The following is a 27,191-nucleotide window of genomic DNA, read 5'->3' as shown; positions in this document are numbered from 1 at the left end:
ATATACATTGGAAAATATTGGCTCACTGAGTAATGTAAATTTTCCTAATATTAACATATTCCATTCTATAAAATTTTTAAAAACCACATTCATTAATATCACTATCTTATTTTAAAATTTCGTTTAAGTATTGGGAAACTATCAAACTCACAGTGATAGATACAAGTTTTCTAAATTCCTAATTTTCATTTGAAAGCTCAATTAATACTAACAGTTGCTTTCCTTGAAGTGACAAGCTCGCTGGATTTTAAACAAAATGTCAACACAATACCAAATCTGAATACCATAGTTTGGCAATTATTCCATCAAGCAAAAATAGTGTTCCATGACAAAAGCTACCAGGTTTAACTTATAACTCAAACAACCGCCCAAGGGCTTTTCCTCAAGACATTCAGCATACAGCAGAAATGCTTAATGTATAACTTCATCATCAAAATATTAGAAAGATGCCCTTAAGTTAAATTGAACATTTTCCCCCCATGGCAACTGGGTGACAATGAAGAATACAATGACTATTAGTACAGCTTGGTGCTTCTAACTTGATTCATGCTATGGCACCAGCAGTTACGCCCACCAGTGCTTTTGCACCATAGTGCAAATATCAACATAGAGGGGGAGAAAAGGAAAATACATCTCAGTCTTATGAAAATAATAATGGCTTCAACCACCCTTAGAAAGAGTCTCAAGGACTCCCAAGGGTTAGCAGACACTTTGAGAACCACTGCTCTAAAGCAAGCTTCTTTTTCTAGTATCTATCTGCTTCTCTACCTATTCCTCTGCCTTCCCCTTTGACATGGCTTCCCAGTTCTTAAGAGGTCTCTACCTAACAACAATGGTTCTTTGCCTTCTGTTATAAAATATGGAGTGTTGTTATTCCCTTTAAGTGGTCTCCTTACATGTCAGTATGAGTTCCTAAGACTTCTTCCACATTTGTTTGCTCCATTTAAACTATAAATTTCTCAAGAACAGCACAGACCTTATCCATAAAGCCTTGATACTGTCACAGCATACCTCACATTTCTTTGTCCTAGTCGTCAATCAATCAATATTGATTGGTTTGGTCAATCAGTATGGAGCTCTTCATTTGGTAATAACTCCTCCATATCTCTGTATAGCTATACTCAAAATCAATTGCTTTCCTTCTCAGAAAATTTCACGGATTTCCCCAAGTATCCTGTCATCTTCTATCATTCCTGCCAAGATAAGCAATGTTACAGCTTTCATTTGGGTGCAGCTCAATTTTGGGTTCTCTTTTCTTAGAAGCCTCAATAGGCATTGACAGAAAAATGTCAACTCACATTAGAACACAAGGGAGTATAGTAGGGCGAAATGGCATTTATGTTACACTTCCCCACTGAGTCTTTGATCAATTGCTGCAAGCAGTAGAAAGCCTCAATTTTTCTCATAACAAGCACAGTTTCCTCTATGGGAAGGGTAATCTCCTATGACCTCCTATGGATCTTCTATGACCTAATTCTGTTTCCCCCACTTTTCGAACATCTAAAGGTTAGGTTTTAAGCTGTCTAGGTTCCTAACATGGATGAGTCTCTATTTTATTCCTGGATGCTTTCATTTATGATTTGTAGTCCCACCTTTGCCATCATGGTTAATTACTCATATTGATGGGCCCTCCTGCTTTGCTGATGCTGCATTAAGCCAATCACTAGAGAACCTAAAGCCCAAGAGAAAAGGTCCAAAAGCTTTGGAATCCGTGGCATCCACCTTTCCAGGAAAGGTATTATTCTCTATCACACACAGATCTACCCTCTCTCTAATTAAGAAACACGATTTCCCTTTAGTCCCTGCTGTCAAGGAAACGAAAGTTACCCATGTGTACATCATTCAAGGTAGAATTGGAAGACAATGGCTTTTTACTGCCATTATCCTGAAAATATTAATAGCATTAGAACTTAACTGACCAACCCATTACCTCGTTTACAAAATCAACACTAATAACACTTTTAGAGTTCAAACAGAACTTAGCCAGATACCAAGACTCAATTATGAATAGCCTCAATCAGTATGGGGCTACCAGTTCTTTGCAAAATGTCCTCATACTCTTCAACTCTGTAAAAGGCTCAAAAAAGAATATAATGAGTGTAACCAAAATAGTTATGCTTGACTGATGAGAGTAATACAGGCTCAGAAAAGCATCTTGTAAGGTTAGAGCTTACCATTGATCAAGATTAATCAGAACAGTGAGGAAAATTGATAATTTTAGCCCTGCTTATAAATACAATTAAAGTCAAGTAAGAGAACAAATGAATAAATGTAAATTTGAAATGTGAAACGTGATATGTAGTCTCCAGTGTCTTGGAGCAACTAGGAGAAACCTAAAATTGTGGAACTATAACCTATGCCAAATTTTGAAATCTGTTCTATAGCTAATTGTTGTGGTGCACTTTGAAATTTATTGCTTTTTTGTGTGTAAATGTTATTTTTTGCAATTAAAAAAATAATAATAAATAAATATAATGAAAAGGAAAAAAAGTCCTGGGCCAGAACTCACCTTAGAAATGATATGTTAGGTTTTAGCAATGGGCTGAAAAAAGTTCAAATTAAAATGTTTTTCAATATATTTCAGTATACCTTCATGCATACTAAAACACAAAGACGCAATGTGCAAGAATATAATTTATAATCAAACCAGTGCTTCACTTAGTGAAACCACTGAAGAAAACAGGTAGGCACATTTTCCTTAATAAAGGTTTCCAAACTTGCCCAAATGAGGACCCCTGTAAGCACAGTACACTCCTCATGGAACACCACAAAATACTGATAAAATTGTATCATGTGAATTAGGAACAACCCAAGCAGAAAAAAATATGACTATATTTTATATATATATACACACACACATATATGTATAGTATAAAAATCAGAACCATAAGCATTTATCTTAAAAAAAAAAATTCAGTTGAACTAAGGTGACAGTTCCAATCACCAATTATTTGCTTACTGGCGTCTAAGCAGTAGTAGCTGCTACACACCCAAAAAAATTAAGGAAGGAAAACTCTAAATGGAGATAATGCCGACTATTCTCTTCAGTGTATATTTGCAAGGCAGAGAAGACAATTAAGAACAAAAATATTCTAATTATTTCATTCCAAAACAAAACATATTAGTGTAGACTACAGATTAAATTCTATGAGCATACAATTTCAGAACTTTTCTAATAAAATGAATGAATAACATGGAATCTTTTAAAATTTTAACAAGACTTTGAAATAGTTTTCTATCTACCTATTAAACCATTTCTTACTTAAAAAAATCTTTCTTAAATGTCTTCCATACTGCCCTAATTTATTAAAGAGAAGAAACTAACATTCCAAAAATATCCACTCTGCACCAAGCAGTCCTAGACATCTTACTCTTTTTTTTTTTTTTTGCATGGGCAGGCACCGGGAATTGAACCCGGGTCTCCAGCATGTCAGGAGAGAACTCTGCCTGCTGAGCCACTGTGGCTACTTTGGAGTAGCAAGTCTGTGACACATGGTTCAGTCTTTCAAGATGCCACCAGACAGATGGCACAGACATCTGTGTGATGCATGAGAATTACTCTGCTCACTACTGAACCCCTCATCAAGGACCTTCACTGGGAATATGGGCTGGCTCTGTGGCAAGCTGGTTAAGGGGTGCTGGAGGGGTCAGCAAGAGCACTGCAGTTCCTATTGTTTTTAAGTTGCCTTTTTCTTGATTTCTTGCCCATATCCTTACTGTACTCCTTTAACTGTTTTCTGGAACCTTGAGAAAGATGGCTCTGCCAATTCTTGTGTGTTTAAAGCTTCTTTATTGTGGCATGGAGTTTTGGAGGGTCTTACTCTGCCATCTGATCCCACATGACTCCTGAATACATTCTAAACTCTTTTCTTTAGCCTGAAAACTCTGGTCTGATTTGGCATCTCTCAGCTTAAAAATGTGCTACTTTCTCTCTTAACTGGGTTTGTGCCAGCCATGCTGATATCTCTTTCTTGCTTCAAGGCCTTGCATATTCTGTACCCTCTGGTTGGGAAGCTTTCCTTTCCATTTTCTCAAGGCTGCCTCTTTATTTTTTAGGTCTTATCTTCCGTGGATGTATAATTACTTCCCAGCGAAATAATAGTTTACATACAGCTGGACAGAATCAGGAACAAAGAACAGGGAACTGGATATATATAGTTAAGAATCAGGTACACATGTGTCTTGCCATGCAACAGAGGAGTCCAGGATCATCAGCAGATGGTCTTTGGGAAGAAAGCAATGCCTTGATTTGGACATTTTCATGATCTCAGAACTTTTTTAGCTTGTAAACTAATAAATTTCCACAGTTAAACCAAAAAAAAAAAAAAAAAAAAAAAAGAATCAGGTACAAAGTTAAGAATCAGAAATTAATCAGAAGAGGTTCATGAGTAACCAAATTTGGTATCACTAAATTCATGTACTTTCTGATAAGAAAGACTCAAGTAGAATCTGTTTACTTTTATTTTACACACTATTCTAATTAGCTTAGTTCTCTCTTATCTCAGAACAAAACAGATACAGTGAATTAGAGTGGTGGTGGTAGGGTAGGTGAGTCATTAGTTATGGACACAATATGGTAGTCAATAATGCCTGACATCTTGACAACGAGGGAAGAGAGGAAATTCATTAAAAAATAGATTTAGTAACTCAGAAGGCATGTGATCAGGGACAATTTTTATAGTGGTAAACAGTTTTACCCATTTTGTTGAAACTGTATTATTACACAGTCCAACAGTTTAGGTTAATGATTTAAATCAGTGGTGTTCAGCCATTTTGTAGCTGAATCACTTGGGGGGCCTTTAAAAAATGCAAACAATTGGATTTCTTCTCCAGGTGATTCTAAGGTGCAGCCTGGATTGAGAACCTTTGCTCAGAGTTTCAGTTGTATTTATTTGAGAAGGTTATATGGTAAAGAGGAAAAGCATGGATTTTAGAGTTAATTAGCCCATCATTTGCTAGTTGATGATCTTGAGCAGGCTCCTTAATATCCTGGAAGTGGGGGTAAGAGTACCAGCGTTGTAGTTTTGTCATTAGGATTAAAAGAGTTGCTGCTGCCCTTTTGGGCGGGCCACGGTGGCTCAGCAGGCACAGTTCTCTCCTGACATGCTGGAGACCCGGGTTCAATTCCCAGTGCCTGCCCATGCAAAAAAAAAAAAAAAAAAAAAACAGTAAGATGTCTAGGACTGCTTGGTGCAGAGTGGATATTTTTGGAATGTTAGTTTCTTCTCTTTAATAAATTAGGGCAGTATGGAAGACATTTAAGAAAGATTTTTTTAAGTAAGAAATGGTTTAATAGGTAGATAGAAAACTATTTCAAAGTCTTGTTAAAATTTTAAAAGATTCCATGTTATTCATTCATTTTATTAGAAAAGTTCTGAAATTGTATGCTCATAGAATTTAATCTGTAGGCTAGCTCATAGAATTTAATCTGTATGCCCTGAGCATAGCGATGGCTCACAGAGCTCTTCTACAAACACTGTACAATAGTCAAATCACAGTAGCCTGGGGCAAGAGACTGCAAGCTGTAGGACATGAAGTGTGGTACCCAAAACCATGAGGAAACACTGTTTCCTAGGGACAACTAGACATTTAGATTTTTAAAAAGGAATATAAAAAAGGGAATTCCTAAGGCATGTACACATATACTTCTGCTGGGCATACATACGCTCAGCATAAGACATATGTGCAGAAAAGACCCTATACTTTTGGCTGAAACTGTTCTCTAAACTTATTGTTACGAAGATGAACCTCTGCAAGTCTGAAGACCACTCACACAGACCAGGAAAGGTATTTTCTTTTCTTTCTTTCTCTCTCTCTCCTTCTCCTTTTATTTCTTTGGTTTGCTTCTAGTATTCAAGGAAATATCTACCATAACAATGGTTGAATACAAGCTTCAGGAACAGATGCCTCAGAGTCTAAATTCAAGAAATAACACATTAAAATATCAAAACATTCGAGTTACAACAAAAGAGTACAAAACACATAAAATAAAAAAAAACACAGGAAATGAGAGCCCATGCAAAGAATAATAAAGTATTAGAAATTATCAATTAAAAAGACTAGACCTTGAACACATCAGACAAAGCTTTTTTAAAAATGATCATAAATATGTTCAATGAACTAAAGAAAAAAATTGACAAGGAACTGAAGGACATTAAGAAAAAGACAGATGAACACAAAGAGAATGTCAATAAAGACAAAGAAATTAGAAAAAGAAACCAAACAACTGAAGACCACAGTAACAGAAATTAAATATTCCCTAGAGGGATTCAGCAGCAGAGTACAGCTGAGGGAAGAAAAAATCAATGAACCTGAAGATAAGACAACTGGTATTATTCAGTCTGAGGTTCCGAAAGAAAAGAGTGAAGAAAAGTAAACAGAGCTTGAGGAGCCTGTGGGACACCATCTAATATACCAATATATACATTATGGGAGTCCCAGAAAGAAAAGAAAAAGAGAAAGGGGCATAAGGCATACAAAAAAAAATAATGGCTGAAAACTTCCCAAATTGAATGAGATACATGAATATACATACCCAAGACACACAACAAACTCCAAACAGGATAAACCCAAATAGACACACACTGATATCTATCATAATCGAAATGCTGAATGTCAAAGATAGAGATTTATATGTAGCCCTGGTGCTACTGGCTGCTATTTTGTAACCATGAAGAAAGCTGACACTGTGGAACAATAGAGAGGAGAGACAGAGATGTCGAATTTCTGATTAACCAATTCTAAAGCCCTCTCTACCCTTGGCCTTCACTCATGTAAGCCAATAACCTTTCTTATTGTTTAAACCAGTTTGACTGTTACTAATGGTCCAAAGTCTCTCAACTGATAAATATCTGAGACATAATGAGGAAAAAATCACTTTGATCGAGCATAGCATGTCATTTAATTTTTAGACTCATTAGAAACTAATCTCAAAACAATGGTTAAATGAATCACTGTTACAGAATTATACAATTATCTATGCACTGGGTAAGACACTAAAAGTATATCAAACAATCCATATACACTTTCTGTGGAAAAAAAAGGTATTTAACTTTCACTAGATAGGATTAGCAATAGACTAGATACTACAGAAGAAAATACTAATGAACTTGAAAGTATAGCAATATAAAATATCCAAAATGAAACATAGAAAAAAAGACTAAAAAAAAGTATGAATAGAGCATCAGTGAGCTGTGGGAATATTTCATGCTGTTTGATATATATGTAATCGGAGATCTCAAAGGAGAAGGGGAAAGAATAGGAAAAGTATTTGGAAAAATAATGGTCAAATTTTTTCCAAATTTGATAAAAACTATAAACCCAAGAAGCTCAACTATAAATCCAAGAAGCTTAACAAATCCCAATCACAAGAAACAGAAAGAAAACAACATCAATGTGCATCATTATCAAAATGCTTAAAAACAGTGATAAACTCTAAAGAGCAGCCAGTGCAAAAAGATACATTACATACACATTAAATAACAAAGATTAAAATGATAGCAGACTTCTCTTCAGAAAGAATGCAAGCCAGAACACAACAGAGCAACATCCTTAAAGTATTGAAAGAAAAAACCAAAATAATCAACCTACAGTTCTATACCCAGTAAAAATGTTTTTCATAAAGGAAAGCAATATGAAAACTTTTTCACTTATACAAAAGTTGAAAGAATTTATTAACACAAGCATGCACTACTAGAAATAGTAAAGGAGGTCCTTCAGGTGAAAGGAAAACTATACCAGATGGAAGTATGGATCTACACAAAGGAATGAAGAGCCTAGAAATGGTAATTATACGAGTAAATAAAAAATCATTTTTCTTAATTTTTACATCTCTTTAAAATGTAATTGACCATTTAAAGCAAAAAATAATGGCAATATATTGTGGAGCTTATAACCTATGTAGAAGTAAAATGTATAACAACAATAGCACACAGGCGGGGGAGGTGAAATGGAAGCATTCTGTTGTAAGGTAATCTCACACTATGCACAAAGTAATATATTAATTGAAGGTAGACTGTGATAGGTTAAAGGTGTATTCAATAAACCCTAAAGCAACCACTAAAAAATAAAAAACAGAGATAGTCGAGCAAACAAAAGAGATAAAATGGAATTTAAAAAATTTCTCAATGCAAAAGAGAGAAAGAAGGAAAATGAACAAAGAACAAAGGGAACAAATAGAAAACAAATAGCAAGATGGTAGATTTAAACCTAAACAATTAAAAAATCACATTAAATGTAAATAATACAAACACCACAATTGAAAGGCAGAGATTGTCAGACTCAGACTGGCTAAAAGGTAAGATCCAACCACATGATGCCTAGAAGAGCCTACTTTAAATATAAAGACATAAATAAATTAAAAGTAAAAAAATGGGAAAAGATATATCAGACTAGTCATATATTTGATAAGGGTTTAATATCCAGAATACATAAATAACTTCTTTAACTCAACAACAAAAATACACATCCCAATTTAAAAATGGGAAAAAAGACTCAAATAGACATTTTCCCAAAGACAATATACAAATGGACAATAAACACATGAAAAGATGTTCAAAGTCATTTAGTCATCAGGAAAATGTAACCATAATGAGATACCATCTCCCACACACTAGAATGGCCAATATTTTTAAAAATAAGTTTTAGAGAGGATATGAAATAGGAGCACTCATTTCTTGTTGGTGAGAATGTAAAATGGTGCAGCTGTTGTGGAAAACAATTCCTCAGAAAGCTAAATGTAGAATTACCATACGACCCAGCAATCCCACTTCTAAGTATTCCCAAAAAAATCAAAAGCAGAGACTTGAACAGATATTTGCACACATGTTCATAGCAGGATTATTCACAGCTGCAAAAAGGTGGAAGCAATCTAGGAGTTGATCAACAGATGAGCAGGTAAACAAAATGTGGCATATACATATAATGAAATATTATTCAGCCATAAAAAAGGAATGAAGTCCTGATACATACTACAACATGGATGAACCCTGAAGACATCATTTTAAGTGTAATAAACCAGACACAAAAGGCTAGATACTGTATAGTCTCATTTATATGAAATAAGCAGAATATGCACATTCATAAAGCCAAGGGCCGAGTGGGGTAGGGGAATGAGGAATTAATGTTAAACTGTACAAAATTTCTGTTTAGGGTGATGGAAAAGTTTTGGCAATGGATCACGGCAGTGGTATGTAATTACATACATTTCTGTGTATGTAATTAAATCACTGAATTATATAATAGAAAAGGGGGAAGAAAGGAAATTTTAGGTTGTATTATATAAACCTAAAATCTATAAAACACAAACAACAAATAAAAACTCATAGAATGATAAAACACAATAAGTGAACCTTAATGTAAGCAGTGTGCTGAAGTTAATGGTATAATTATAATAATATAGTTTCACGAATTAAAGTTACTACCCTAACACAAAATGTTAACAGTAGGGGAAAATGTGTGTGCATGTGTGAGCGGGGTATATAGGAACTCTGCTTTCTGCATGATGTTTCTGTAAACCTACAACTGCTTTAATAAGAAAAAAAAGATGTATTAACATGAATCAAAAGAAAGCTGGAGTAGCTGTAGATAAAGTAGATTTCAGGGCAAAGAATACTCACAGGGATTAAAAAGGATCATTTAACAACGACAAAGAATCAATTCATCAAGAGTACATAACAATCTTAAATATTTATGCAATCATTAAGTCCCAGCCTACGAAACCAAGAAACCAGAAAAATGCTTTTCACTGTTAAAATGCATTATCAGCATTCCTTAAAATAAATTTAGTTTGAAATGCTAGTGATCAATGAAAATGAGGGGTAAAGGGTATGGTAAGTATAATCTTTTTTTTTCTTTCCTGTGTTCGTTTTATTTCTTTTTCTATTGTCTTTTTATTTCTTTTTCTGAATTAATGCAAATGTTCTAAGAAATGATGAATATGCAACTAAGTGATATACTGTGGAAAAAAAAAAAAAGTATCAGCATTCCTGAACCAAAACCAAAAATTGCCAAGATAAGGCTTAAGATCTTCCTTACGTAATAATTATGCCATGTTATCGATAAAAGTGCACTATACCCCAAAAGAGTCAAAGGTAGTAGAGGACTAAACATCTTATCAAAATATTTATTGACTTCAGGCCAAAGCTGATCAGAGTGATCTAAAGCTGACTCACCTTTCATATTGCCTGTCACGTGGTAATGAAGCACCCCAATGTGGAAAGTCCATGATTAGCATAAGTAGAAGGAGACAGGATACAAAGAAGAGTCCCAGGAATGCCACCCGCTGGCGGGGAAACGGGCTCACTGTGGGCACAGTGAAGTACCAGGAAGCTGGACAGAGGTAGGAGAAACTGATCCTAAAATGAGACAAACATTAGTTAGTCTGAAAAATCTCTACAATTGAGGGCTAAAACATGCCCCTTAAATTGGAGAAAAGCCCTTATTAATAAAGAAAACTTTCATGCCAGCAGAATCTAAATGTTCTTTCAGTCTTGAATTTTAGAAAAGGATCAATATGGTTTATGGTGCTTCTACAGCATAAATCAGAAAAACTTTATCTACTTCTTTCCCACAGTTTTCACTTTTGGGTGCAATTCAAAAAATTAATCTCATGGTAAGGAATAAATCATCCCCCTAGCAACCTCATAATATTAGAAAATCAGATCAACTATAGCATTCCTACCAAGGATGCTGTCAAGACTGGATAGTCAGAAATTTTATTCAACTGATTTTTTTTAACAAGTAACATATGCACATGGTAGAAAAATAAATCAAACTGTTCAAAAGGATATATAGTGAAAAATGAATCTTCTGCCTTGACCCCACCATGTCCCTTTCAGAAGCAACCATTATTGCCCAGTTTCTACATATTTTTCCAGGGATTTTTTGTGTGTATACACAAGCATAATTATATATTATATATATGACAATAAATCTATATTTGTGTGTATGTGTGTATCTTTCTCCATTCCTTTGGCTTTACACACATGGTAGTATGCCATATCTACTGCTTTGCATCTTGTTTTCCTACCACCACCCCCACCTCACCCCCAACCCTACTTAAACGATTTGACAATTGCCCCATATAAGGAAATGTAGACCCACCTTAACCTTTATAAAAGCTTCAGAGTATTACACTGTATGAATAAGTGTATCCAGCTGTGAAATTCAATCTCCGTGTTGATTCAAAAGGACCGCAGTCGGTCTGCTTTCAAAGTTAATTGCAAAAATTCTCCGTGTTTAATCTGGTCAAGGAGCACCTCGCTTCATTCAAATGGTAATTTGAAAGAACGGTACAACTAGCACTTTTCCCGGTTGATGGTGCAGAGTCACACCACCACTCCGAGGTTATGGGCTGGAAATTATTTCCGTATCTGCCTTCAAAAGAATACAACTTTGATGGTCTTGGCAAAAGCCCAGGTGCAGCCTTAGGACAAATCTCACTGTAACAGTCTCAGGGTCCCCCAACTTACCTGCCACCCCCCACGGAGCCCAGCCGGGGATAAAGGGTGCAGCCTTACCTAGCCATGGGTTCCCTTCAGTGGTCTCAACACTTGTCACCTCCTTTTCCTTTTGCTCTGTGGGGGCCTGCTTGTCCCAGGCATCTCCTAAATCTGCAGCCTGGGGAAGAGTTGGTGAGATTCAATCTTACCTCTGGCAGTGTCCACAAGACAAGACCTTCACGAGAAGGCCATGGCTCCCACCTCCCTCCCGGGGCTCGAGCTTAGCGGACTCTACCCCGGGTCCCTAAGAGCCTGGCTTCCTCGTGGATCGCTCAGTGCTCGGGAAAGTCAGCCATCCTCAAGTGGGGGGGGGGGGGAGGGGATGGGAGTGGGGAGGACTCCCCTTTTCCTCAGCGCCGCTCGCGTCCCGCAACCCCGCAGCCCTCCTGGGTTCACACTCACGGGATCCAGCGGCCCGCCGGCTCTCTCCGCTCCACTCGGTCGGGTCCAGAAGAGGCTCCCCGAGGCCTCTCGCCCAGCCGGAAGGAGGGCCCAGGCCGGTGGCGGCGCCACGTCCCCAAGGAAACCACAGGGAGCCAATGACTGACAGGGAACCCGCCGAGAGGGGCCCGCCCTCCACCGAGCCGCTGACGAACCAGCTCCATCGGCCTCACGTCTGTCCTCCAGGACAGCCAATCCCCAAGAGCGTTCGGCTTCTAAAGACCGCCCCGGGATTTCGAGCCGCGCCCTATCCGGGAGAGCTTCGTGTTGTGGCTCCGCCTGGAGAGGCCGCTGTGGGCACCCCGGTGAGCAGTGTCCAGCAGCTTGTGGGTGCCCTATGCTCCCTCCCCCTTCCGAGGCGTGAGTTCTCTATTGCTTACTTTCTCCGCGGCCTGCAATGCAAATCAGCCACGGTGGATGGGAGTTAGCGACCCACACGCATGCTTTGCCCACAGCCTATGGGAGGTTTTGTGCCCACCAAATCATCCCCGCCAGAATGGCTCTTCTCCCACCTCAAACCTTCCCTGTCACCTCCCAAACTGATGTCTCGGCCTGGTTAATTGTCTTGTCGTATGAGAAAAACATAATTTAGGGCCAATGACCTAAACTCCAGAGTGTTTATATCCATTCGTTCAACATGCATTGAATGCCTCCTGTGTGGGAGACTTGTGCTGCCGTGTCCCCGCCCTCCCGGACCTTACAGTGATACATAGAAAATAATATTACCTTAATGTTTTCATTCTTCCTTGCCCACGCCAGGCATTTCTCTCATTTCCAGGAGGAAGCTTCTTGGACAGGATAAAGTCCAAACTCTGAAACGTGACACATCTATGACCACCCACGAATGAACCCTCCCGCATCTTCTGCCCCTCCTTGCTTCCCTCGTGATTTATGGCCCTTAGTTTTTGCTCATTCTGCCCCTGCTGCCTTGAATAACTTCCTTATCCCCTCCTGGCCAACCCCCCCTCATCCCTTACCACGCCCGTTCAAAGGTCACCTTCCTCTAAAAGTCTCATTTGAACTATACCCCCCCTTTGTATGTTTGTTGTTTCGCGTACCACGCTGAATTATAGTTACGTCTCTGTGTCTGTCTGCCCCACTAGACAGAATTCCCTGAGGGCAGAAATTATGGGCTTCCACATATTATCAGTACTGGACACTGCCTGTCTCATAAAATTCAATTCATGGATGATAAGTAAATGAGTGAATGACTATGGAAATACACAGAGACTTTTTACGCACATATTCATATAGCATGGAAGTTTGCCACCATCACTTGCTTGGCAGAAACTGGAAGGCTGTTAGGCTGTCAGTTATGACAAAGCTTAATGGGGGAGAGGTGTCATAAATACCCTGATTGGAGGTTTTTGGCTTGGGGAAACTGGAGGTGAGCTAACTGGAAGTAGGGATCTTATGTGATTGACTTGTGAAGCATATTGACTTTGGTTGATTGGTCCAGAGTTGGAAGTAAGGACAAAAATTAAGGAAGGTGACAGTCACTGACCACATCCTGATGGTTCTGGGTTGATTGCTACAGAAGTTGTGGGCTAATTTTTATTGTCACATATGGTCTGGGCATTGTCTATTTGTCTAGTCAGTCTCTCCTGGCTCTTTATTTCCCTCCTTTACCTTCTCAACTTGGTTGGGCTTCCTAATTTACCTTTCTCCCTCTGTTCAAGTGTTATACTTTATCCCGGACCTCAGAAACTATTTGAGTAAAATAGTTGCCTAAGGCTTGGATTCACCTCAAAAATTGTACAAATATAAGGTATTTTTATTATTCAAGAGCCCAGTTTTATTTTTTCAGTGCCTGGAAAAAGATAAATGTGGAAAGGACTCAACAAATGTTTTGGAATTCTCTCTTTCTTTGTTTCCTGAAGTTGCCTTCTAACTGTGCAGTTCTAAGTCTAACCAAGGCATATTTCAAACTAGCATTCTAGTAAATGGATATTTTTGAGTGAAAGTATTACATTTAAACAATACTTAATTCATATAGTTTAGGAACTATATTAATTTACAATTCTGAAGATACATTGAAACATCCTCTAATTCATAACATAACTACTATCATGAAACAAAAAGAGTGTTTAATCCTGACATCTTCCCTTTATATTTTCTTTGTCTCTCTCATTTGGATAATATTTCCTTCAGTAAGTCCATAGGCTCCCAGGCATTTGTAAAGCATGGTTCTTTACAAAGGCCTGCAATGCTTATCTGATTAAAAACTCACAGCTTTTGTTACAGAGTTACAGAGTTTTTGTTACAACAAAAAACTGTATCTTTTTTGTTGTAACTCAACATGTTGAAACAAATTACGGAATCCCATATTTCAAAATAGATTTTTAACAACTCTTTGAAACCATGTCTACAATTACATTTGCAATTTTCTCAGATGTTCCTAACTAATCAGCCCTGAGTAAAATCAGCCAAACAGTCCCATATTAGATGTCATTTGTCTCCCCTACTTCATTTCCCCTCATCAATTCTCCTTCATTCCACACACCGTACTGTTTGAACCTCTAAAAGAGGTAATGTGGTGTTCATTCTCCCTTCCAAGTTTACACATTGCTCTTCATGAGTCTTTTAGACACTTCTCTGTCCTAAACAAAGCTCACTGTTTTGCCACCTCTCACCTTATCCATCCAAACCTCCTCTATCCATAGTCCCAATGTTGATTAAATACCCCAGTGATTTCACCTAAGCAGTCATTCTAAAATCATGCTATCTACTGGTTTAAAATCCTTCAGTATATAGTTCAAATTCCTTAGCATGGTATGGCAGACTCTGCTTGCTTGCCACCAAAAAAACCAACATTCCCTCTTCCTCCTTTTTAACAGAATTCCAATTTTATTCAAGTAACTGATGCTGGAGAGCCTTAGGAGTTCTCAGAGAGGTGGAGACCTGAATCGGGTGCTGGCACTGACACAGTAACATGAAAAAACTCAAGTACTAGCATGTGTAAACAGCCAAAAGTTAAAAAAAAAAAAAAAAAGCTTGTTGATGCCAGAAAGCCCTGGGAGTTCTCAGCTGGAACTGGAGAACTCAGGGAGTTCTCAGAGAAATCAAGACCTCTACAGGGGGCTAACGCTGGGAAGATTCTTGACTCAGCTGTAGGAAAGAATTCAAGAGCCAGTCATTGTGTACAACCAAAGACTAACCAGTGTGTACACCCAGAACTTTAATGCGTGGTGAAAGTACAAGCTCAAAGGGAGTGAATGTGGGCATTCTCCAAAGGAGGAGAAGTCCTCTGAGGTTGGGATTCCTGCATTATAAGGACTCTGGAGGGGCTCTTCCCCTTCTGGTTATGCTAATTAGGAATTGATGACCAGCAGTTTTCATGGGGTTTTTTTGGGTGCTGACCTAAATGAGGAACTTTCTTATAGGTCTTAGGGTCACTTCCCCTCCCTCCTTCCCTATCTAACCTGCCTCATAACCAAACTCCTATACTTGGCTATGTACATAAAATATGCTAAGTACCACCCCAGCTCCACGATTTAACTGTGATTGGTTTAAGTCAATCGTAGTGGGCCCATTTCCTCACCAGATATTGGTTTAAGATAAGCATGTGATGCAATTCTAGCCAATGATGCTGTAGGGAAGTCTGCTGGGGATGGGGTGGGGTGGGGGATGGAGGAGAGATATTTCTGGGAAAGGTTTTCTCCATGTTAACAAGAGACACAAACATAAGTCAATAAAAATTTTACATCATGAGAGAGGGAGAAGAAAAGCCCCTTTTTCTACCTCCAGATGTAATATTAGGATGCAATGCCAGGAGCTGCTACAGCTATCTTAAAACCACAAGAATACATGCCTTATAATAACAAAACAGAAATATAGGAAAAACTGGTCCTTGATAACATTATTAAGCTGCTAAGTTAACCAATATTTGAGCAACCCTACATATGGACTTATTGTTTGAGGCATTAGGTTCATTATTCTTATTTTTAAGTCAGTTGAATCAGGAGTTTCTGTTATCAGCAGTCTTCTATCTGATATACATTTCTAAATAACAATACTTGCTATATCCTAGTCCATCAAATCTTCCATGCACCCCAATAGGTACCCTATTGGGTGTTATACTTTTTCTCCCCTTTGAGCCTTTGTGTTTGTAATTCCTTCTGCATAGAATGACTGTCATTCATTTCTCTACTCATTCATGAACTCCTCAGTCCACTTCGGTGCTTCTTCTCTTTTGTAGTACTTTTTTGTAGCCCATATATACTTCTAGTAGGGAAAGGATAATTGTTTTATAAGCTGAAAGCAGTTTGAGCTGGTTGGCCTGGTAGGAAGAAGACAGAATGCCTCTGTTTTGGACATAAAAAGATATGTTGGTTCATAATAAAATACAGGTATTTTAAACATTCGCCTCTAGATACTGGGTTTGGAGAACTCTGCTAAGGAAAGTAGAAAAAAAGAAATGAAAGAAAAGAGGAGGGCACCATGCAAGATGGTGGCAGTTTCTTCAGGACTGAAGAGAATACCCATGAGAGAGTCCCTATATTATTTCTCTGTTGCTACCTAATAAATTATCCCAAACTTAGTGGTTTAGAACAACAATATTTATTATGTCTCAGTTTCTGTAAGTTGAAAATTTGGGAGCAGCTGAGCTCAGGCTATTTCATGAGCTTGCAATCAAGATGTTGGCTGGGGCTATAGATATCTGAAGTCTTGGGTGTTACTGGAAGATAGACTTCCAAGATGGCTTACTTTCATGGTTGGCAAGTTGGTGGGAGGCCTCTGTTCCTTTCCACATGGGCCTTTCCTAGGGCTCTCAGAGTGAGTGATGCAAACGAGAGAGAGAGAAAGAGAGAGGGGTTGAAGGCGCTATTCTTTTTATGACCTAACCTTAGAAGTCACATAGCATCACTTCTGTCACATACTATTCATTACAAGTGAGCCAGTAACTTCGGGACACATTCAAGGGGGGGGTGGATTAGGCTCTACATTTTGAAGAGAGAAGTATCAAACAATTTGTAAACGTATTTTAAAATAACACAGTCCCCAAGATTAGGCTAATTAGGGAACTTTCAGATAATGACACCTGGTATTCAGTTTTGAGTTCTATACTATGTTATAATCACTCTCCATGACCTAAACCTTTCAATAAAAGTCAGATAATACAACAGCCTTGTGTTTGGGTGTTTTGAGAAATGAAGGAAGAGGTATAATACCCAGTGTGGGGCATAGTAGTCCAGAAAGATGACAGCAACTGGAGGAAGTGAATTAATAAATAGGATGATTGCAAATTTGATAAACATAGGAAATCAATGCAACAGGTCATTTAGAGACGTGGAAGGCCTCTTCTCAGAAATACCAGGGCAGGGAATGGTGGGGTTGCAGTATAGAAAACTCTAGAATACCCATAGTACTTTAGTACTTCTGATGAAGGCATGATAAGAAGGACATTTATCTCCTTCTCTTGGTACCCATCTCAATTATATTTGAGTGTGAACAACTTCCCCATGTGTAGCCTGTGTGCATTTGAGAATTCTGACTCTATCCCTGACTCTAGGATTAGAGATTGCAAACCAGGCTAAGGTATTAGGCAAAATCTTATCCTTTGACCATAGCTATTGTTTCAGGTGGACACGTGGCCCAATTCTAGTTAAACAGAAACGGGTGAATGAAAGTTTCTTTTTTTTTTCTTTTTTTAAAGGATATATAAAGGAGAACAGTTATCCCTTCCACATCATTGGGGATAGGAGCATGGCACCCCCAAGAGCTGGAAAGTCTTCATAAATTCTTTTTTTCAGGGTTTCAGGAAACTCCCTAGCTGCCCCTTGATCCATAGACACTGTCTCTCCCCTCACTTTTACATTGCGTAGTCTACACCTTTTTTTTTTTTTAAATTTTCAAACCAGCGTTTGCTGGTCTGAAAATCTGTAGGGGTAGACCCTTCACTTTCATTTTCCTTTGGGAAATCTTATAAGGACTTAACCTTTTTTCATATGATGCCAGAGTCTACCAGAACACCTTTTTAAATATAATCTTGCACCCAAACCATGTTGCCCTTTCTACACGAGAGAGATGCAGATATTGTGGTTTATGCAAATGCTTTGCAGTTGCTGGTGTGGCTGCAGCAACAGCTTCAGAGATTTTCTACTTTTTTCTTGATATGCCTTATGGTTGATTCATAAGTAATGGCAGCCAACCAAAGCGGCCATTTTGCCCGAGCGAAGCATATCTAACAATTCTACTTTTTCCTTCAAGTTCATCACTTCCTTTTGACTTTCCAAACTACTAGGAACTCTACACTTGGGACCCATGATGCTAATAATAATTGTTGGCATTTAAATGACACAAGACATGCAAAAGACAAGACATCTTTTCAAGATGCAAAGATCACTGCAAGATCATCACGAGATGTCACATGAGAGAGTGTGATAAACATGCTTGGCATCCCTGAACCAGTGCATAGAACTGTAGTTCTTTAATTCCAAATTTAATTTTAAGAAAAAAATTATGTAGCTTTTCATTTGTTATTTAACAGCAAAGTACATACTGTACAGATAATACTGTATATAACAGTATATACATTTTATGTATTTATGAGTTACAAAACTTTTTAAGATATCTCTACATTTCTAGCCCTTGTATATTATCTGCTGGCCTTTGTGTGTCCACAAAACTCCCCCAGAATTCTCATTTAATTTCTTATACTGACCCATGTTATATTGAAATCGCCATGGAGGAAGTCACTATCCATCAGATGGTGATGGAAAGGGATAATTGTAATTCATTCTTTTACTGTCCCCCTAGATTTTTATGCCATGGTTAGGCCACTGAGTTAAACCAATTCTGAATTCCACTATGTCTGTAGACAACCAATCATTTGAACGAGCAAGTTTCTTTTATTGTTTAAGTCAATACGAAGTGGCTAATATTCTTTCAATTTTTGTCTGAGAATTTTTATAGTTAAAATGTGGGGGAAAAACCCATTAGATACCATTTTTCAATTATCAGGTTGGCAAAGATTAAAGCATTTGAAAATATATTTTATTGATGAAAGTGTAAAATGCATTTCTTTCTTCCAGATGCTCAGGCCCAAAGTCCTGGAATCATCCTTTGTTCTTGTCTTCTTCTCATATCCTACATGCATTTCCTCAGCAAAGCCTATGGGCAGTATTTAAAAATATATAAAAAATCCAGTCATTTCTAACTACCCTCATTGCTATCAGCCTGATCCAAGCTACTATCATGTCTTACTGGATTATTGCAACAGTCTCCTAACTAGTCTTTCTGCTTCTCTCCTTGCCCCTATAGTCTATTCTGAGCACTGTACAGTATGATCCTTTCAAGTATGAGTTAGATCATATAAGTCCTCCAGACCTTTCCAGTATCTTCTCATCTCACTCAGAGTAAAAGCCCTAGTCCTTATAACAACCCAAGGCTCTACATCATCTACCCAATACCCATACCTCTTCCTCTCAACCACATCTCTTCTTCTACCCCTTACCTCCTTCAGTCGTTAATAAAATATCAAAATCTCGGTGAGACCGTCTGTGCTGGTTTGAATCTGTTATGTACCCCACAAAAGCCAAGTTCTTTAATCCTCATTCAATTCATTCAACATTGCTGGGTGGTATCTTTTTTTTTTTTCAATAGACTTTATTTTTTAGAGCAGTTGTAAAGTTTACAGAAAAATTGCACCAAAAATACAGAGTTCCCAGACCCCCTCTCACACGCATAGTTTTCTCAATGACACTATTGTGTTTTGTTAAATTATTTTTGCTGTTATATAGCATCATTTTTGTGTTTATTTAATTTATATTAATAGCATCATATAGCAAATATTATTTTGTAACTCATTTAATTCTTTTTCTGACATTTATCTATATTCATTTTTTTTTGAGAAATCTTCACACACATACATTCCATACATGGTGTACAATCAGTGGCTCACAATATCATCACATAGTTTTGTATATTATTACCATGATCATTTTTAGAACATTTGTATCACTCCAGGAAAAGAAATAAAAAGAAAGAACTCATACATGCCACATCCCTTACCCCTCCCTCTCAATGACCACTAGTATTTCCACCTACCCAATTTATTTTATCCTTTGTCCCCCCTATTATTTATTTATTTTTTTATCCATATATATTTTTTTGTTCCTCTATCCAAACCCTGGATAAAAGGAGCATCAGACACAAGGTTTTCACAATCACACTGTCACACTGTAGAAGTTTTATCTTTATACAATCGTCTTCAGGAATCAAGTCTACTGAAACACAGCTCAACAGTTTCAAGTACTTCCCTCCAGCCACTCCACTACACCATAAACTAAAAAGGTATCTCTATATAATGCATAAGAATTACCTTTAGGATAACTTCTTGACTCTGTTTGAAATCTCTCAGCCACTGAAACTTTATTTCGTCTTATTTCTCTCTTCCCGCTGGGTGGTATCTTTTTTATTGTTTCCATGGAAATGTGTCTCCACCCATTCAAGGTGGGATTGCTAACTGAAGCCCTTTAAGAGGGAACCATTTTGGAAAAAGCTTTAGAGCCACCAGAAAAGAGAGATCCTAGAGAAATGACAAAGCCTAGAGAACAGAAGCCTAAGAGCTGACAACTTCACAGCAGAGCTGACAAAGATGCAGAAACCTGGAGAACAGATGTGCTTGGAGATGCTTGGAGCCCAGCAGTCATTGTCATGAGCTGTTAAGCAAGCCAGAACCTGGAGAAAGCCATGGGAATTCAAGAGATGAAACCCAGCCCTGGAGAAGTAAAGTGAGGAACCTCCACAGGAACAGAGGCTGAAAGCAACGGAGCCCAGGAGCAAGGGACCAGCAGATGCCAGCCACGTGACTATCCAGCTGACAGGTGTTCCTGACCCATAGGCATTTCTGGAGTGAAGGTAACTCTTGCTGGTGCCTTAATTTGGACACTTTCACTTCTTTAGAACTGTATACTTGTAACTTATTAAATTCTCCTATATAAAAGTGGTTCCAGTTCTAGTATATCGCATTCCAGCAGCTTGCAAACTAATACACCCTTCCTGACCATCTTATTTAAAATTAAAACCTCCTTCCCAACACTTCCTGTCCCCCCTGGTTGCTATATATCATCTTTTTACATACGATGTATTTTATTTATTGATTCATTGTCTGTTTCCCTGCTATTAGAATACAAGCCCCATCAGAGGAGGAATTTGGCTCTAAAAATGAATGTCAGTTATGGGAAGATCTCAAAGATATATTATTAAATAAAAAACTGACAGCCAAAATTTGTAGCTAACAGCATACTTAATGGTTAAAAAAAAGAATGCTTTTCACTAAGATTAGGAAAAAAGGTAAGATATTCCCCCTTACCATTTCTATGTATTGTTGTGCTAGAAATTGTAGCCAGTACAGTAGCCAAGAAAAAGAAAAGGTGTCTTAGTTTTCCAAGACTACTATGACAAATATTACACGATGGTTTGGCTTAAACAGCAGAAATTTATTGCCTAATGATTTTGGAGACTAGAAGTTCAACATCAAGATATTGACAGGGCTTGCTTTTTCCTGAGTGTGTCGCATTCTGGCAATCCTTCCTCACATGGCAATCACTCTCTCCTTTTGTCTGCTCCTCTGATTTCTGCTGACTTCAGACTTCTATTGACTTCTGGTTTCTACCTTGGTGTCTGTGCTGGTTTGAAACTGTTATGTACCCCAGAAAAGCCAGGTCCTCTTAATCCTATCCAATCTTGTAGGGGCAGATCTATTGTTAGGTGGGACCTCTTTTTTTTTTTTTTTTAACTTTTTTTGTTGTATAGTATAATATATATACAAAGCAAAGAAATAGAAAAGCAATAGTTTTCAAAGTATTCTTCAAAAAGTGGTTACAGCATAGGTCCCAGAGTTTGTCATGGGCTAACATACAATCCTTTCATATTTTTCCTTCTAGCTGCTCCAGAATATAGGTGGCTAGAGGGCTTAAATACATTTTTATCATCACAATTGAATATTTTTCCTTCTTTTTTTTGTGAACAATAACATATATACAAAAAAGCTGTCAGTTTCCAAGCACAGCACCACAATTAGTTGTAGAACATATCTGAGACTTTGACATGGGTTACAATTTCACAATTTTAGGTTTTTACTTCTAGCTGCTCTAAGATACTAGAGACTAATAAAAGAGATATCAATTAGATGATTCAGCATTCATATTCATTTGTTAAGTCTATCTTCTATGTATAATTCCACCATCACCTTTGATCTTTCCATACCTCTCATTGGGGTTGTTTGGGCTATGGCAATACTAAATTTTTTATATTGGAAGGGTCTGTCACTAATATGGGGTAGGGAGATGGAACTATCTGATGTTCTGGAGAGGCTGAGCTAGGCGTCAGGACTTCTCTGGACCAGGAACCCATCTGGAGGTTGCAGGTTTCTGGCAAGTTAACTCTGGTGTCTGGAACCCTTGTGGAATCTTAGAAATTTCCCTGGGTATTCTTTAGAATTTGCTGGAATGGTCCTGGTTAGGGGTTGGCAGGTTATGATAGGTAGCAAGGTCTACCTGAAGCTTACGTAAGAGCAACCTCCACAGTAGCCTCTCGACTCTATTTGAACTCTCTCTGCCACTGATACTTTATTAATTACACTTCTTTTCCCCCCTTTTGTCAGGATGTAATTGTTGATCCCACGGTGCCAGGTCTGGATTCATCTCTGGAAGTCCTCTCTAGGTGGGACCTCTTGATGAGGTTATTTCCATGGAGATATGACCCCACCCATTCAAGGTGGGTCTTAATTAGTTTACTGGAGCCTTTAAAAGAGCTGACAAAGAGAGCTCAGAGCTGGAGATGCTCAGAACTGACATGGAGAGTAGAGAAACGAAGCCAAGACACAGATGTTTGGAGATTCTAAGCTGAGAAATGAAATCCAGAGTTTGCCCCGGAAAAGTACATAAGGACCTATAGTCACTTAGAGTGAAAGCCACTGGAATCAGAAGCTGAAAGCAGTGAACCAGGAGCAAGGACCAGCTGACACCAGCCACGCGCCTTCCCAGCTGAAAGAGGTATTCCAGATACTAGCTGCCTTTCCTCTGAGAATATATCCTCATGTTGGTGCCTTAATTTGGATATTTTCACAGCTTTAGAATTGTAATCTGTAACTTAATAAATCCCCTTTATAAAAGCTAATCCACTTCTGGTATATTGCATTCTGACAGCTTCAGCAAACCGAAACAGTATTCAATTTTCTTTGCTTATAAGGACTCCAGCTATGTAGACTGAGGCCCAGCCTGATTCAATTTGGCCTAAACTAAATGAGATCTTTGAAAATCCTGTTCTTGGGATGGAGTTGGGGGAAGAGGTGTAAAAATTATAGAAGAGCACGAAGAAACTTTTGGAGGTGTTATATATGTTCATTATCTTGATTTCAGTGATGGTTTCATGTGCATAGACATGTCAAAACATATTGAACTGTACACTTTAAATAGACATAGTTAATTGCATGTCAAACCTCAAAGTGAAAAAAATTAAAATGCAAAGTAATGTCCCACCAATAGAAAATACCTGGAAAAAAAATATATATATAGGAATGCATGTTCATTAAAAGAATAGAACACATTGACTAACAGAAATAACATAAAGAACACCTTTAATTCCATCTTTGGTAGTCTAGCATTTTCTATCTGTGTGTTTAAAAAATTATCTTAGGTTAGCATGACACATCTTGGCATTCATAAACCACCTTTTATTATAAGAAGTTAGAATAGCCCAGTGGGCTCTATAGCATATGTAAGTGTTCAAAGTTTGATTTGCCACAATGTAACACTGGACAAGTTACTTAACTTCTCTGATCAACGTACTAAATAAAGCACCAATATATGATATTCTCCCTCCAAGATGGCCCTTAATGATTGTGGTAGGTCAAAAGTATCCCCCCCAAAATATCCATGTCAAATCCCTGGAACCTCTGAATGTTTCCTTATTTGGAAAAAGGATCTTTGCTGATGTGATTAAGTTAACGATCCTGAGAGGAGGCATTTATCCTGAATTATCCTGACCCTTAAGTGCTTATAAGATGGAAGAGAGGATGAATTGGAGATATGGCTCTCTGTTTCTTCCTTTAAAAAAAATCATTTTGATTAATTCTCTAGTTTTGGTGGTTTATCACCTTGATCTAGAATTCACATTCTGGAGTCAGAAAGATCAATGTTTGAAACCTGGCTTTGCCACTTACTAAGCTGTGTGACTTGAGAAAGTTATGTTACTTAAAGCTCATTTCCATATCTATAAAATAAGAATAATGACCCAACTTCTAGGGTTGCTGCCCTCAATTTATCTCCAAAGTGATCTTTTCAAAATGCAAATTTGACTTCAACTTAACATTCCATTGTGGAATCCCATGTTCTTAAGATGGAAACCAACCCCTATAATATGACTTTCAAAGCTCTACATGGTCTGGCTTCTATCTATCTACCAGATCTCATTTCAAACTATACTTCCCCTAGAACTAACAACATTGGCCTTTTCTTCTCCTAAGATTTTTGTAATATGATCTTTTCTTCATCCAAGAAGTTCCAGCTTCCTTAACACCTTCCACTATCCACCATCTGACTTGGCCTAATTAACTCCTCTTATTTTAAATATCACTCTCCCTTTATAGCATAACCTCCTAGAGGTCAGGTCCCCTGACATATGCTTTCAGTGTATCATGTACCTTCCTTTCACAGTATGCATCCCAGTTGTGATTTTACATTTATACATGTCTGATTAATGCCCAGCAGACCATAAACTATACCGGAGAAGAGACCACATCTGGTTTTGCTTATTAGTGTACCCCCGGCACCTAGTTCAGGACCTGGCACTCAGTAGTTAGTACTTTCTCACAGAATAACTGAGTTGGATACCACTATTGAGCTTTGCTGCCCCCTACTGAAGGTGTGAATTTTAGCCTATGAGACCAGCACCACCTAAAGGTTTGGCATAATATGGCAGTAATAAAGCAGAGTTTCTCAAAATGTGGTTCATGTTGAGCCAGAATAACCTCCAGTGCTTGAAAAATGCATATTCTCATGCTTTATTCCAAGAGATGTGACTTGATAGGACCTGGGTAGAGTCCAAAAATGTGCATATCTAACAAGTTTCCCTGGGTGATTTGTGAGCCACTATTAAGAGAGGGAGGAAGAGTACACAACTATGTGATGATATTGTGAGCCATTGATTGTTTACTTGGATGGCCTGTATGGTGTGTGAAGATACCTCAATAAAAATATTGAAAGAAAAAAAAAAGGAAGGAAAGAAGATGAAGAAACAGATTTGTAGTCTCACTACCTTCTAATAAATTTTCATAAAGTAGTGGCAGGGGCTCTATTTTCAGTTCTGACTCCTGAACCCAATTCTTCTGTTGCTTTCAGAAGAATTTCCCAGAATTAAGGCCATGAATAGGAAAAGAATGAGTCTCACTCTCACCACTCTGGTGAGTGATATCCCTGTTTACACATGGAGGGCACCAAGGAGGATTAGGCCTTGGGTTGGGGGGTAAGAGGAAGCAGGGGTTGAAGGAACTGGAACTTACTAGATGAGTCATTACCACCACCTAAGGGGAAAAATAACTGCTCCAGCCCAAGCTCCACAAGTATCTCATTCGTTATTCATTTATTCAAAGAAATGTTTATTGAATACAATGTGCCAAGTACTACGCTATTCTGGAGATACAGTGATGGGAGAAAAAAGAAAGTAAAAATGATGCCCCTGGCCCTCACTTAGCTTATCATCTATTCGTGATAATGATAATGAAATAATTTTATAAACAAATGCAAAATTAAAACTATCTAATTTTGGAGGACCTAAAGCATCCGATGGGAAATTAATCAAGTCAGGAAGGTCAGGGAAATATTGAACTGGGATATGAAAGCAATATACATCAAAAAATAAAGATTTTGATGAATAGTTACCTACATTAAAAGTAAATTTTCATTGGACTGTGTCTGTTAATAAATGGATGTGACTTTTTAAATATTTTAATTACAACATGGATCATTAGATAAGTATTAATTTTTGTTAGAATGAGACAAGGTTCATCATTAATTCTATTCCTGCTTACTGTTATAGATAAAAATTCCAAGAAAACTTTTTTTGGGGAGGTGGTGGTGCACAGTCCAGGAATCGCACCCGAGTCTTCCACATCAAAGGCGAGCATTCTACCACTGAACCACCCGTGCACCCCCAAGGAAACTTTTTGCACAAGTAAATGAATAGGAAAAGTTTTTTCAAATGTTTGTCATCCACTTCTTTGAACATCTTCCAAGTTTTATGTCAAAAATCACGTAATAATCTAGTTGCTATTGTTTTTACTAATCTATCAACTGAAACTTAAGTCCTTATGTTTTGTTTAAAGGATTATGTAACCATTTCCTTTGTAAAATGATGTGTTCAACTCATTGGAGTAATCATTTTTTCAGTCTCTAGAAATTAATACCAAAATGGCTTTACTAAAACTTGTCATATGACTATTAATTGTTCTTGTTACTCTTTCATTTAGAGATATTTTGGGTTTGGAGCTACAGTTAAGTGAAACCAAGATTTAAAAAAAAAACATAAAATTGGAAGTTGTTCATTTCATGTTTTTATCCTATTGACTAAACAAAGGCCTATATCAATTTTCTAGGTCATTTTAAAGTGCCTTAAAAAAGGCATTACGTAGAAGGCAAAGAGATAAGCAGAAAAGCAGAAAGCAGGCTCAGCTTACTGCAGTCACTGTTAAAAGCACCCTGTCTCCTTGAGGTCACCCGCATCGTGGCTTTAAGTCGCAAGGGCCTTGCTTCAACTGTGGGTCTCAGGGCCACTGGTAGAGAGAGCGCCAGAAACCTTGAAACAGCCCTCAGCCTTGGAACCCACTGGGGCCTTGGCCCAGCTGCCACCAGCATGAGCATTAGGCTCAAGGACTGCAGTGTCTGCCAAAGGGGGGTCAGGACAGCCCCTGGAGCCCTGCTCGCATCAAGTAACAAAGACTGAAGCTGCCTGAGGCTGTGTATACCTCTGCTGACTTCACATCTGACCAACTTAGAGGAGCCCCAGGTGACATTCAACATGACAGGTAAAAATATTGATTTCTTAATTAAATAATAGAGCCACTTACTCTGGTCTGAACTGCCACTCTGAGCCTACCCCCACTTGGACTTGCCTACTTATGGGAGTTAACAGTAAAGCCAAAACTAAAACCATCACTATGTCTCTTCTTTGTAGGTTCAAGGGAATTCTAGTGTCCCATCAGTAATGCCCCACCCCCCTTCTAGGGAGGGATCTTATTCACTCCCT

At 38.0% G+C, this 27,191-nt stretch overlaps 2 protein-coding genes and 1 long non-coding RNA gene across 6 annotated transcripts in view; 1 reads left to right on the top strand and 2 right to left on the bottom strand.

The window, feature by feature from the left end:
- ENTPD7 (ectonucleoside triphosphate diphosphohydrolase 7) overlaps positions 1-12,792 on the bottom strand; it is an 82,664-nt gene extending 69,872 nt beyond the window's left edge. The window contains exons 1-4 of the mRNA XM_077125713.1: positions 12,669-12,792; positions 11,904-12,334; positions 11,520-11,619; positions 10,173-10,355 (exon numbers count right to left, since the gene is read on the bottom strand). Of these exons, the coding sequence (XP_076981828.1) occupies positions 10,173-10,355; positions 11,520-11,527 (191 nt within the window). The 5' untranslated portion in view covers positions 11,528-11,619; positions 11,904-12,334; positions 12,669-12,792. The remainder of the gene's footprint in view (positions 1-10,172; positions 10,356-11,519; positions 11,620-11,903; positions 12,335-12,668) is intronic.
- Positions 12,793-18,916: 6,124 nt separating this feature from the next.
- LOC143654129 (uncharacterized) overlaps positions 18,917-27,191 on the bottom strand; it is a 20,655-nt gene continuing 12,380 nt past the window's right edge. For all 4 annotated transcript variants that reach the window (XR_013161679.1, XR_013161680.1, XR_013161678.1 and 1 more), the window contains one exon: positions 18,917-19,055. This is a non-coding gene — a long non-coding RNA (uncharacterized LOC143654129). The remainder of the gene's footprint in view (positions 19,056-27,191) is intronic.
- SLC25A28 (solute carrier family 25 member 28) overlaps positions 26,685-27,191 on the top strand; it is a 22,492-nt gene continuing 21,985 nt past the window's right edge. Inside the window, exon 1 of the mRNA XM_077125709.1 lies at positions 26,685-26,970. The gene's annotated coding sequence lies outside the window, so the exon portion shown is untranslated. The remainder of the gene's footprint in view (positions 26,971-27,191) is intronic.

The sequence above is a fragment of the Tamandua tetradactyla genome, chromosome 13, assembly GCF_023851605.1.
Source record: "Tamandua tetradactyla isolate mTamTet1 chromosome 13, mTamTet1.pri, whole genome shotgun sequence".
NCBI classification, from domain to species: Eukaryota; Metazoa; Chordata; class Mammalia; order Pilosa; family Myrmecophagidae; genus Tamandua; species Tamandua tetradactyla.
This window is presented reverse-complemented; position numbering and strand designations above follow the sequence as displayed.